The sequence below is a fragment of the Actinia tenebrosa genome, unplaced genomic scaffold (assembly GCF_029948245.1).
Source record: "Actinia tenebrosa isolate PJP-AT-01 unplaced genomic scaffold, QUT_ActTen_1.0 PGA_scaffold9__36_contigs__length_13948895, whole genome shotgun sequence".
NCBI lineage: Eukaryota > Metazoa > Cnidaria > Anthozoa > Actiniaria > Actiniidae > Actinia > Actinia tenebrosa.
Genome location: NW_028292586.1, coordinates 13,311,240 through 13,324,361, shown reverse-complemented (window position 1 = coordinate 13,324,361; position 13,122 = coordinate 13,311,240). Strand labels below are relative to the sequence as shown.

General features: G+C 37.3%; 2 protein-coding genes and 1 pseudogene across 3 annotated transcripts; 1 reads left to right on the top strand and 2 right to left on the bottom strand.

Annotated features, from left to right (window-relative positions):
- Nucleotides 1-472: 472 nt before the first annotated feature.
- On the bottom strand, nucleotides 473-1,949 carry LOC148904893 (phosphatidylinositol transfer protein alpha isoform-like). Its single transcript, XM_089024560.1, has one exon. The coding sequence runs from the start codon at nucleotides 1,854-1,856 to the stop codon at nucleotides 1,044-1,046; it is 813 nt and encodes a 270-aa protein (XP_088880686.1). The 5' UTR covers nucleotides 1,857-1,949; the 3' UTR covers nucleotides 473-1,043.
- Nucleotides 1,950-2,810: 861 nt separating this feature from the next.
- LOC116294861 (phosphatidylinositol transfer protein alpha isoform pseudogene) lies at nucleotides 2,811-4,733 on the bottom strand (annotated as a pseudogene).
- Nucleotides 4,734-4,945: 212 nt separating this feature from the next.
- LOC116294859 (uncharacterized) lies at nucleotides 4,946-12,634 on the top strand. Of its 2 annotated transcripts, none has more exons than XM_031702540.2 (9): nucleotides 4,946-5,526; nucleotides 6,040-6,178; nucleotides 6,379-6,646; nucleotides 7,825-7,853; nucleotides 8,090-8,186; nucleotides 8,504-8,595; nucleotides 8,732-8,797; nucleotides 9,390-10,064; nucleotides 10,235-12,634. In XM_031702540.2, the coding sequence occupies exons 1-9, from the start codon at nucleotides 5,325-5,327 to the stop codon at nucleotides 12,216-12,218; spliced, it is 3,552 nt and encodes a 1,183-aa protein (XP_031558400.1). In that variant the 5' UTR covers nucleotides 4,946-5,324; the 3' UTR covers nucleotides 12,219-12,634. The 2 variants fall into 2 exon arrangements, with proteins under 2 accessions (XP_031558400.1, XP_031558399.1); XM_031702539.2 differs by having other exon boundaries at nucleotides 4,948-5,526; nucleotides 7,822-7,853.
- The last annotated feature ends 488 nt before the right edge of the window (nucleotides 12,635-13,122 follow it).

Here is a 13,122-nt window from a genome sequence, read left to right as displayed (position 1 = left end):
GGGTATATTATTTGCACTCTACACATAAATAACAAAACTCTTCATTCCAACATTTGAGGCAATTCCATTTAAATATTGTTAAATATATTAGCCTAATTAATTAATAAGTGCAATTGTGGGAAACTGTGTAGAACATACCTGTTATATTCGCCATTTCAATAACCATGCCCCTCTGTATCCCCCTGGGGACAGGCTAAAGTCAGATATGCTAAATTTGAAGAGAAAAAAACAGGTGATAAAAGTTTGACACCTCAGATTCATGTTAAAACAACATGTATTGGTTTTTGAATAATTATTACTTTCCATGATAATATTTTGAGTAATCTTGAAAGAAAATGAAAATAAATGCAAAATGCAAGCTGTTATTGAAACTTGAATAGGCTTGTTTCAATCATTAGTTTTTAACGTAACCACAGTATCAATAACAGGTACTTTGGTAAAGCAATCACATCTAATGCATAACTTCAAATAATAAAGCAGCTAATATTCTTTATTTCACAACAAAATATTTTATTTTAAAAGCTAAGAAAAAAAAGACTTGTTTAAATTGAATGACATAACTAACCTATTTTACTAAAAATTGCAAAAAAGAAAAACAAGTGTAACAAAAAGAAAACACTGTCACGAATTCCATTTCAATTTGCTTTCAACATTATAATAAGGTGCTACAGTAGGGTGTAATATACTATTTCTTCGGCAGGTATTATATAAACATTCCTTTTCAATCTCTCTTATCTTTTTATATAAAGCATAATCACTTGTCATTTTAACATAAAAATCTTACAACACATCTAACATCCAGCTCTACATCGTAAGAGATATTCTCTAGCTTGTAATTCTAATTATTACAATGAAACTATGCTATATTTCATGGATTAATACTCAAAATAATCATTGTAAAGAAATGAAATTTATACCAGTCCATGTTCTGAACAATATAGTTACAGTACAAAACTTGTGAATAGATACATCCCATTTAGTCATTTCTTTACTCATTCCCATTTTTCATGTTCATGTGCCTTTGGTCATTGGATCTTTTCTCATTAATTCACTTTCATTCCCTTCACATCTCCTTCATGTCTGGTCTTGTCAAGATGGTGTTTTGTATCTTCCTCCAGCTTTCTAATATCCTCCATCGTCATCCCATGCCAGCGATCCAACCAACAAAACAGCTGACGATGAAAGTTATGAAGAAGGCGCTTTACAGCATTTACGATGATAGATTCTACTTTTGTCTGTAATCCCCACCACTTGAATTCAATTTCGTAAAGTTTGAAGCAGGTCATCAAGGGGTAGTCTCCTTTTTTCTTCTCCCAGCCTTTTGACAAAGGACCACGACCAGTTTTCTTGGACTGAAACGTCCTCGGATCTTCGTCTTCTTTGTAGTCTGAAGAATGCTCTGGTGCATCGTAGATATCTAAAGAAATTACTTCTCTCTTTTTTAATTTTGATCCATTCAATTTATGAACATTTTTATTCTCTTCGTCTTCAGGAAGACCTGGTTTGTGCCATGTATCGATGTAGATCTTAAAGTTGTCCCCCATGTAGGGATTGCTGTACTCTGTCCTACAGAAAGGATATGCATTCCAGGCCTTCTCATGAACCTCTAGAGATCCTGTTGGAGCGAGCCATCGAACGACCGTAGGCACTTTACTCGCTAAATGCATAACCTTAAAGGTATACTGTCCACTGCCATACTTCTCGTGATTCTCGTAGGGTTCATTTTCCTTCACTTCGATTCCTTCTCCTCCACCAGTCTCATTCTTACTCGCTTCAGCAACAGCATACAACTGACCTATTCTGTATTCGTCGACTGAGATCGGTAATGGTATTTGATATTCTACGATTCTACTCATCGTTAAGAGAGAATATTCAGAAGCATTTGGGGTAAAAAGCTAGAGTATTTCGACACACTTGGATGAGTGCAAAGGAAGGTTCAAATGAATTAATACCAGCATGCAATACTGGCACCGGTACACAGGGATCCCAAAATAACCACAGGAAGACCACATCATGACCGTTCATCAATCTTGCTTCACCTCATGGTTTGAAAGGAAGATTATTATAGATTTCAGGTATCAAAATAGACATTTATTCCGATACCCCCTTTGGGGCAGGAATGATTTAACAAAATAAAACTTTGACAAATAGAAGATAAGGACTATTAGGGACAGAACATTAGATAGTTGATGGGGGGGTTGCGTAAGTCCCCAAAAAATATCAAGCAAGCACTTAAACCTCAAAAAAATATCGTGCAACCTCTTCTGCTAGAAGAAAAATATCAATAATTGATGATTATCATTTAATAGTCTATCCCTTATATAGAAAATATAACTTTGTTTTGCAAGGCTAGCATTCAATAGGCAGTTGCCAACAAGCCTTTGGGCCTCCCAGTAGACCTTTTTACATTTCTTACCAAGGCAGCTATGTTGGCTGTGACAATAGTTTTCCCATGCACAACTACTTCTTATTCAAATGCCACAGGATGAGTACACAGGCACAGCAAGACTCTCTCTCTTGGAAACCATGGAAACATTGCTGCTTTGTGATGAGTGTCCATGATCAAAATGAAATTCTAGAAGTTGTTTCATTGTTGTTGTTGCCTTTTTTTTTTTGCAGATGAGGAAGAGAAAAGAACAGGAGAGAACCAACAAGCAACTCTTCACTAACTTCTGTGATGGTAAGATGGTCCAGAATTGAACCCATTGACCAAATGCACAATGGTGATGGGAAATGCATTTGCAGTGCACACTATCCATACTTCCCAAAACAAACATATTGGTTAATTCAAACTATAATGGAAAGCAGTGTTTTGTGATAACTTCATTTAAATGTTGGCATTACATGTACATGAATTCCCTAACTTAATACATAAATCAATTAAGTATCATTTGTTAATTCATTTAAACCTATTGAATCTTAAAATTGACAGCTAATTATACAAAATACATATTTACAAGTATGCTGAAAAAAGACTGATTGATATCGATACCATTTGGATTTCTGGATTCTTAGACAGAAAAAAAGATGGCTAACAGAGTGCATTTTTGCCGTGCTGAGTTCTGAACTTTATTCCCGAAATCTTAGTCAGGCACTTTTCACCTTTCTGCAACTTCCACAAATGTCAACTGGCTCTCAGCAATAATTTTTTTAAACTTAGACCATTTTATTCCATATAGATGGCAACTATAAATTTAAAGGACGAGAAAATGCATTTGGAGTTGTATGGATTGCAGAAAATGAAGTGACACTATTGTGACATTTGTTGTTACTATGAAGATGAAAAATACATGCAGAAGTGATATAAATAGAAAATGTAGTTACTTCCCACCAATGCAGAAAGAGTCTTAGAGTGCATTTAGTCACACTGTTGAATAGTCAGATAAATTCATCTAACTTAGATAACTATTTAGTTGATGTCACCTAAAATAGTAAGTATGCACCAAAGTAAAGGTCATTTGAATTCAGGGGTTTACTTTACCAGAGAAAGCATGAAGAGACAGTCAAATGTATCATCACATTCCCCACTGCTTTTCAGACTCTGGCATCTGAATTTTCAATTTATGTGACCTCAACTAAAATAGCAACTAACTTATCCAATGTAGGTGAGATCAACTACTCAACAGTTTTACTAAATGCATTCTACAATTCTGTCGTATGTATTTTTGTGAAATTTTTTAAATCTATTTTCATTAATTATTAATAATATCAAATGCCCATCGAAGGTAGAAAAGTCAACAACAATAATACAGGATTTGAAATTTCTACTGGAATGTTTTGGATTAAGTTTTCATTCCCTTCACATCTCCCTCATGTCTGGTCTTGTCAAGATGGTGTTTTGTATCTTCCTCCAGCTTTCTGATATCATCCATCGTCATCCCATGCCAGCGATCCAACCAACAAAACAGCTGACGATGAAAGTTATGAAGAAGGCGCTTTACAGCATTAACTATAAAGTTCTCAACCTTTGTTTGCAAACCTTTCCACTTAAACTCTATTTCGTAAAGTTTGAAGCAGGTCATCAAGGGGAAGTCTCCTTTTTTCGGCCAATCTGCTGACTCCAAAGGACCACGACCAGTTTTCTTGGACTGAAACTTCCTCGGATCTTCGTCTTCTTTGTAATCTGATGAATGCTCTGGTGCATCGTAGATATTTATAGGGACAACCTCTCGCTTTTTGAGTTTTTGTCCAGTCAGATCATGAACATTTTTATTCTCTTCGTCTTTAGGAAGACCTGGTTTGTGCCATGTATCGATGTAGATCTTAAAGTTATCCCCCATGTAGGGATTGCTGTACTCTGTCCTACAGAAAGGATATGCATTCCAGGCCTTCTCGTGTATCTCTAAAGCACCTTTGGGAGCGAGCCATCGGACGAATCTTGGCACTTTACTCGCTAGATGAATAACCTTAAAGGTATACTGTCCACTGCCATACTTCTCGTGATTCTCGTAGGGTTCATTTTCCTTCACTTCGATTCCTTCTCCTCCACCAGTCTCATTCTTACTTGCTTCAGCAACAGCATACAACTGACCGATCTGATACTCCTCCACCGAGATCGGTAATGGAATTTGGTATTCTATGATTCTAGACATCACAAATGAATGCCCTGAGCTATGGAGATAAGATAGTTAATTCTATCAAAAGGGGATCCAATGGTTTGGTCTCTGATCTACCGGCTTCTAGTAAAATGGCGGCGTGTTCTTGCTTGCGAAAGAACGCCTCACGTGGGGCGTGGGGAGAATAATGACGTAATCTCAATTTATTAACCATAGTCATGTATAGAAAATAAGGCACGTATTGGTCTTTGATTTATATAATGAATGACTCATAAAAGAGGTAATTCGAAGCGTCTGGACTATTCTTAATACGTGAAGAACACTTCTGTTCTTTATTCTTTTTTGTTTTTCCTACTGCACTACCGCTTACTTATTACTCCTACATTCATCACTGCTTTGTTACTATTAGTATATTGGGTGTGGTTTACTTCGAGTCTAACTCTATTGTTTTATAACTTTTCATTATAGTTTTGTAAAAGAAATTATTTCCGTTTTATTTTCCCCAAAATCTTCGCTTTCTTTGAGTTGCGGACTACCTGTGTCGGCGCGTCTCTGTTGCTATGTGATGACGTCATAATAGGCACAAACGACCAAGAAAACATGGCATATCCCGTATTTTGACTTGAAAAAACTCAACAAAAACAACTTAAAGTCATATTTAAAAAATGTATACCGTTATGGTATGCTTCAAAGAAAGACTGATAAATGTTTTGTGCTATCAAAATGGATTTATATTTGAAAATATGACCAGAAATTGAGCCTAAAAAGATGCGAAGTCCTCGTGCAGCACAAGTTTGTTGTGATAGTTCTCTGTGTCAACATCCAGATTGTTGGCGTTTAAATTTACAGCGAGTAAGAGAAGCAGTATGGCGTAGAAATGGCATTGAATCTGAAGAATCCTCTACGACAAGATCAATGAATGTTGACCAAGTGTATTTGACAAAAGAGCAACGTTTGGAGTCAACTGATGGTGAGTAACTGATTTTCAAGCTCGCTCTATTAATGTTGGTTAAGTATAAGATTAGTAATTTATGGGATTTCGTCCCCTGCTGCTAATGTTATTAATAAGAGTGCTATACTCAGCACTCTTCACGTATACTAACATTAAAGCCCCCTGAGGCAGCTGTTTGAAACTGAAAACAGCTGATTGCTAGATGCTTTGTGTTTGGGAAAATATCCACGATATTGGCAGAAGGAAATGGATAGTATTTTTATAGGGTGCAGAAAATCCTGCAAACTTGGAGTATATATTCTATTATAGACTTGATAGGAAGTCTTGAAATAAAGTGGAACTAAAAAAATCTCACTTGAAGGGGAATAGGAGTAGTGTGATGCTAGTGGGCTGTTGTAGGTATAGCTTTAATCCCTAGACTTGCCTAAAAGAGGCACTGTCTGAGAACATTTTTTAATATAAATATAATATCATTATTTATATATGGTATTTCAATAAAGATATAAATATTCACATACATGTCTCTCGTAGGTGGACTACCTACTCTCAAGGTAGTTGATATGTTCAGTGACCTTGATGAAAGGATAAATAGTGCCCCTAACAGGCAGTTGAAACAACCGAACCTTCACAGACGATCCACCTTGCTACCATCACTCTCTCCAGACCAAAGGTAATGAGAACTACAGGAATCCCATAAGTATAAGCATCAAGTTAAGAAGGTTGACTATAGAATCTTTGTGATTTATGCTTTTGAAATATTATAAAGTTATTTCAGGCCAGTTTCTTAAGCATATTTACAAACTCTGATTTTACATATGCATGGCATGAATAAAGCAAATTATGATACTAAATCATCTTATTGTCTTATAGCCAACCAACTGTTTCTCCCCAAATGCCCCACCCATCACCTATTATTTCACCATCAGCAAGAACAGAATATCAAAGAAAAATGCTGTGGAAAAAACAGTTTACCAACCCATCAAGGGCAGAGACTTCAATAAGTAGAGAAAGTGGGAATACAGTTAAAGTAGCAACTATTGGTGTACATGAGGTGTATGAACCAGAAGAACTATGCCAGGAATGGGAAGAAGTGTATGTTACTTCAGCTTATCTTGTGTGGTGTCCTTCCAATAAAAAGGTGAATAGACCCTTGCATTTATATTACAGATGAGTCTTAAATCATTTTAATATTGCTTCTTTATCACCAATATTGCTACTTGTAGGAGGGACCTATTGCATATTGATGATATGAAAATTATCCAATTCTATGCCAAACTTATAAGCATGAAAACTGCATATAAATAGTTAGTTAGAAATTAGTCTAACTACAACAAAATTGGCCTGGTTCTTGTTTGACCATCCACCAACAGTTAAACACTTTAGTACTGCGACATTTTGACACTTTCATGTGTTACCAAGGTCTATTAAGTGTTTTATTTGGTCTACAAATGTTTCACTTTAATTAATTATAATCGGTTCTTCTCTATAGTAAAAACATGCTTAAACTTCTTATTTTGGAAAATCATAAATTGTGTAGGAATGGACTGGACTGGGTGCCAGTTGATTGGATCTTGAATCACACAAAAATTCTCATATTTTCAGGTTCTGAAAGGCTATAAATAATCTTAATGTATAGTAAAAACATGCCCAACCATTAAAATTTGATTTATCCTTCTAGATTCTGAATTATGAGAGATTTTTTATTTTGGAAAATTCGGAACCGAGCATAGCTGGAATGGACTGGACTTCGATTACCTGGATCGTCCGGATCGTAAAAGCATTTTTACGCCTAATTCGCAGTTTTTATTATGTAATTCTTAATTTAACATTCATAAATAGTATTATCATATGACCCGTATGGCCCTGCTCACGCGCTCTAATAAAACCATTGGAAAAAGTCACGTGATGGGGGCCGGACGGGTTGACGTAAGCGGGCCGGAAAAACCCGTCCGGCCCTGCTCGAATCCGCGCGCTTTCTTTTTCTTAATTATTTTTATTTTCGTGAGGGTCATATGATAAAATGCTTATTGACTGAGTTAGGTCGGGCCGTACGGGAAAATATTTGGCTCTCGGTCATTTGTACGGACCTCACTACGCTCGGTCCGTATGACATGACCTCGAGCCAAATATTTTCCCGTACGGCCCTCCCACTCAGTCAATAAGTACATAATTTTATAATGAAATTTTGAAAAAAAATCGAGATTTATTTTTTCATAATATTCCCAAGAAATTGTATGTCATTCAGACATTCAATATTCATTATTATTATTATTATTATTATATTATATTATTATTATCATTATTATTATTCAGAAGAGAAAGAAAAGAAAAGGATCAAGTGGGAGGTAATTATTATATTTAGTGCATGTGGTGTCAAATAACAAATAATACATAAATAATAATAAATAAAATTCAACATTGGCATTTCCACTTCGTGGCTCATTACCCACTGAATTTGGGTTGCCTCTCTTCCACTTTTCCTCTGCTCCTTCCCTGTTGATGTGCTGGTCAATCCAACAGGATCTTCCCTATTCAAACTCTGAAGATTAGTCACAACTGTTGTCATGTTTATTCTTACCAGTTCAAGGTCTTCCATTACAAAACCAAATTCTAATAAGGTTATACCAAAAGATGTGACTGAAGACTTTGTTCCTGCTGCAATGGAAACCATAAAAGAAGTGAGTTAATAACTAACTGTGAGTTGTAGATACATCCCACACCGAGAAGACACTAGTGAAAACGTTTGTACTGTATGCATTTCAGCATCTCTTACTAAGAATTCAAGACCAATTTAGTAAGAAAACACAGACGTTTTTCATTCATGTCAACCGAGTCCTGTTATCTTGATCCTCCTGGGAACCAGGGGAAAGGTTTGAAATAAGTGTTTCAGATTTTCAGATCAGGGTTGAAGACAATGAATGAGTTCCACAATGAATGTTTTCTTAAGCTCCATGTCTATGAAAACTTTACTAATTTCATGTTATTGATGATTTAGATTCCTCCAAAGTCCACTAAGACGCCAACTGGTGGCCAGCCATACTCACCACACAAGAGCCCTGCTAATCAAACAAACCTCAAACACTATGGGTGAGTCATGATTCTCCTAAGCTGACTGACAAATATACCCTTATCCCATATAGCCTGATATAGGGGTCATAAGAGTGACTCTATATAACTACATATAGCACAGTGAACAAGCTTTGTTTTTCATGTTTTTTTATAGGATGGATGATCTGTCAGATTTACCAAGACCTATTCTCTCTGGGATGTTGAAAAGGATTACACAGAGGTATGATAGATGATATACATTCTTGCTAATGCTAATGTATTGTCAGCTAATATATTGACACCCCACTATTGTGGACACCCCACTATTACGGACACCCACTATTACAGATGCACCACTAAATATGGACACCCCACTATTACGGACACCCCACTATTACGGACACCCCACTATTATGGACACCCCACTATTACAGACGCTCCACTATTACGGACACCCCACTATTATGGACACCCTGCTATTATGCACCCTCCACTATTATGGACACCCCATTATTATGGATACCCCGCTATTAGGGACACCCCACTATTATGCACACCCGACTATTAGGGACACCCCGCTATTAGGGACACCCCACTATTATGCACACCCGACTATTAGGGACACCCCACTATTATTGCACCCCACTAATTCTATGAATTTTTAGATTGATCTCCTCTTTCCTCCTTTCATTTCTCACATTCTACATTTCTCCTTTCCTTTTCTTCCCTTTCTTTCTTCTTCTCACTCTTTCTTTTTGCCCTTCCTTCTCATACTTTTCTTTTCTTTCTTTTCATCCCAGGAAGTTATATGTACATTTTGTTTTCCTTTGTAGAAGTAATGAAGTCACTCCAGAACAAGACCCCAGAAAAGAGCCTAAGATGGCTTCCAGCCCAACAAGTGAACCAATTACCAAAACCAAAAAGCTTCTGGATGGCGTAGACCTCTCTGCAGACTTTGACAGCGTGGTGGCCAAAGAGGAGAGAGCATCCAAAGTTCGCCTTGCAGTTGACATTAATTCTCGGTTTACAACTCCAGCAGAAGATGAAGCATTAGAAAAACAAAAGGAAATGGAGAAAAGTGAAAAGGAAAAGCAAGAAGCTGAAGCGCACCCAACAAATGTCCTAGACTTGGTCAAAAAGGGTGATTACAAGCCTGCGCAGTGTAAGTCAAGTCGTGAATTACTCCGTTTAAACTCTATTGGTGTTCCAGTTGAAGACCTTCCTTCTCCCAAATCTCATCATTGTATGAGTTCTATTCCAAGAAGACTGAGTTTGGGCGCGTCCCTTGAGCCAGTGAATATAGTACCAATTGAAGGATGTCCTACCAACACCCCCCCTAATGAACCACAGGCTACCCAAGTAGCAAAATTCGATGAAATAAAATCAAAGAAATCACAGAAAATAAATGAGTTCTTTGTGGATATTCCTCATGGTCGTGCTAGCTCTGCTTTGGAACGAAGCCCGTATTATGGTGAAGTGGATAGACTCTACGTTCACCAATCATTCAGGTAAGATCCTTAGTCATAGAATTCCTTTCTAAAATGTTAAAAAGAATACTATCAAAGACTCAAATCAGCCCAAAGGGGCTTCAGGATATGATCTGTGAATTAGTCCTGCCCGGAAGTTGTTTCAGGGTTCGATAAAGTCGGTTTGATTAACTCTAAATAAATTGTTTTAGGAACTCCCCTTCACCAGTTAGGGCACCTGCGCCAACGCCCAGCAGTCCAGACAAGTACTCAGAGTTTTTCCGGCAACATTCCCGTGTTTCACAAGCTCATCGCAGTACCTCCTTACAAGAAGACGACATGCTTGCATCAATGCAAAGATGGAATACCTTAAGCTATGTGGGTGATACAGAGGAGCCTGCTCGCCTTGAAGGGCTTGCCGAGGCTCCGATTTCTATACTAAGGGGGAGTCCTGCAGGAAGACGATTTGTAGAAGCAGACAAGGATCAGGACGTGTCAGAAGAAAGAATTTTCTTGACCGAAGGTTTTGAAGCAACACAAGATCGTCATAATACACCAGATACAGGATTTTTGGTAGATGACAAGAGGGTTCTGAAGGGACCGCCTTCAGACACGAGGGGTCGAAGCCCCAGTCCTGGAAGCCGTACACGCATTCCTAAAGACATCATTGAAGAGTTTCGTGGTAATCTCTACGGAAAGCAATTGCCTAAAGAGGAATCCAAGGCCAAACAAAAAGCATTAGGTTCAAAATCCAGGGAAATTGTTCTTGGTCCTAAAATCACAGTGTCTGGATGGCGTCCTCCAAGATCAAGGACCCCTATTCCGTTTGCTGAAACTCCTGCTCGCTTTGCTCCTCGACCTCTTAAACAACCTCCTCAAGAATCCGTGCCTAAGTCGTTACATATTGTCCCAATCCCTACCCAGAACTTTCAACGACCAAGGAGTACTCCTCCGAGAATTACCACTCCAAAGTCAAATTATATAGCGCAAGTGCTATCAGAATCTTCGCTTCATAATACTGGTACATCTATAGAGGTACATGGTCCTTCAACTAACCTCAGTGATACTGGATCAGTACCCCCTCCTCCCTCCCCTGAGGCTCTTATTTTACCTAATGACCTCAACATGGCCGTGTCGACACTGGAGCCTTTGTGTGAAGAAGATGAACGTAGTAGTCGGACAACTAGTATTGCTGAGTTCGTTGAAAAGGGCACTGGTAATCCTAGGTTGTCCCCACTTGGAGGTGGAAGTGAGATCAGTGAAGAATCAATCGATCTTCCAAAAGAACTGTGCGAAGATCCTGAGGATGTTAAGGAAGAAGATGATAAGGAGGTACCAGAAAACCAGGAAGAAAATGATGGTGGGTCTGACCACAATAACACAAAGTCCCAGGTTGACCAGGACAATGCTACAGATGTAAAACAACCAGAACAGCCTGAAGAACAAGTACAGGAAGATGAAGGGTTAAACAACGAGAAGACTGAAGATAAAGTACAACAAAACGATAACGAAGTGTCGTCTACACCTGTACCAGATACCATTGATAAAAATGAGCTTCAAGCTACAGAATTAACCCAAGGCACTGATGATCCCTTAGAGGTAACACAAACCTTTGAATCCGAAGAACCACGCCCACTAGTATCTCCTCAAGCGATCTCTCCTAGGCATGGCTCACCCGAGACAGCACCTCAACCTCCAGCCTCACCAGATATAACATCTGATCAAGACTTTACAGAAGGTGTTGATATGGACTTGGATCTTACTGCTCAGCTACAGGCTGCTATGGAGGGATTAGATGATTTTGATCTAGATGATGATGATGGGGATGACAATGTTAATACCAGGGATGAGGACGACAATATTAATATTATTGAAAATAGACAAGACGAAGGAGATAAAAATAGTGATCCCATTGATGAGGAAAATGAGAAGAACAAGGTCCATAATGGCGACAAAAACCATGATACTAATGATACTGATGATGGAAAAACTGATAGCAATAATGACGAAAATACGGACCATACTATTGATAAAGAAAATGACGTAAATAAGGTTGATAGTGATGACAAAATGATTCAAGATGTCAACAATGATAACAGTGATAATGATGAAAGTGACGTAGCTCAAAGCAATTTGGACAAAGTCGATCAAGAAGAGAATTATTTTGACAGAACATCACCATTACTAGAGGCATAACTTTGTATCAATATATATACTAGTCAACCAAAAATCATTCAGTAAAAATAGAAAGTAATCAAATTAATTTGAATAATATTTGTACAAAATGATTGGTTGAAATATTTGATGCAATTAAGTGATTCTATTTTTTTACTATTTTTGAACCAGCTGATTATAATTTATCTGAATAAAATGAATACAATGAATATTTTAGTGTTTATAAGTTATAAGCTTTGCTGTAGTAAAACCTAAATTACCATTAATATAGGTAACAGGATTACATGTTGTCCAATTTGAAAATAAGTAGGTTTTAAAAAAATAGAGAGGAATATGTTTAAATTGGACAGGCATGTAGGCGGGTGCTATTGAAGGTTAATGATATCTAAATTATCAATTTATATGCCAAACTTATAAAATTAGTCCAAATATAACAATATTTCCTTGCTTGTTGTCTGACCATCCACCATCAGCCAAACACCTTCAGTTCTTTTGAGACGTTCATGTGTTATCAGGGTCTATGGAGTGTTCTATTTGGTTCATGAATATTTCATTTTACATGTAAGGGAATCTAATCAATTCCCTATTGTAAAAATTTGCCAAAGCTCCCAAAAATATATCCTTATTTTGAATCCTGCATTTAAGATTTTTTATTTTGGAAAATCATAGATCGAGGAGGATTGGACTGGATCTTGAATAACAAAAAAAATTCTCATATTTTCAGGTTCTGAAATGCTATGAATAATCTTAATGAATAGCAGAAACACACCCAACTATTATAATTTGATTTATCCTTCTAGATTCTGAATTATGAGAGATTTTTTATTTTGGAAAAGCCTGAACCGTGCATAGCTGGAATGGACTGGACTTCGATTACCTGGATCGTCCGGATCGCAAAAGCATTTTTACGCCCAATTCGCAGCTT

What these genes read in the sequence shown, in the direction of transcription:
- LOC116294859 (XM_031702539.2), top strand. Translation starts at nt 5,325, where the DNA reads ATGCGAAGTCCTCGTGCAGCACAAGTTTGTTGTGATAGTTCTCTGTGT. An exon ending in GGTGTCCTTCCAATAAAAAG is followed by an intron (nt 6,647 to 7,821) that starts GTGAATAGACCC and finishes ATTATTATTCAG; the next exon opens with AAGAGAAAGAAAAGAAAAGG. An exon ending in ACAAACCTCAAACACTATGG is followed by an intron (nt 8,596 to 8,731) that starts GTGAGTCATGAT and finishes GTTTTTTTATAG; the next exon opens with GATGGATGATCTGTCAGATT.
- LOC148904893 (XM_089024560.1), bottom strand. Translation starts at nt 1,856, where the DNA reads ATGAGTAGAATCGTAGAATATCAAATACCATTACCGATCTCAGTCGAC.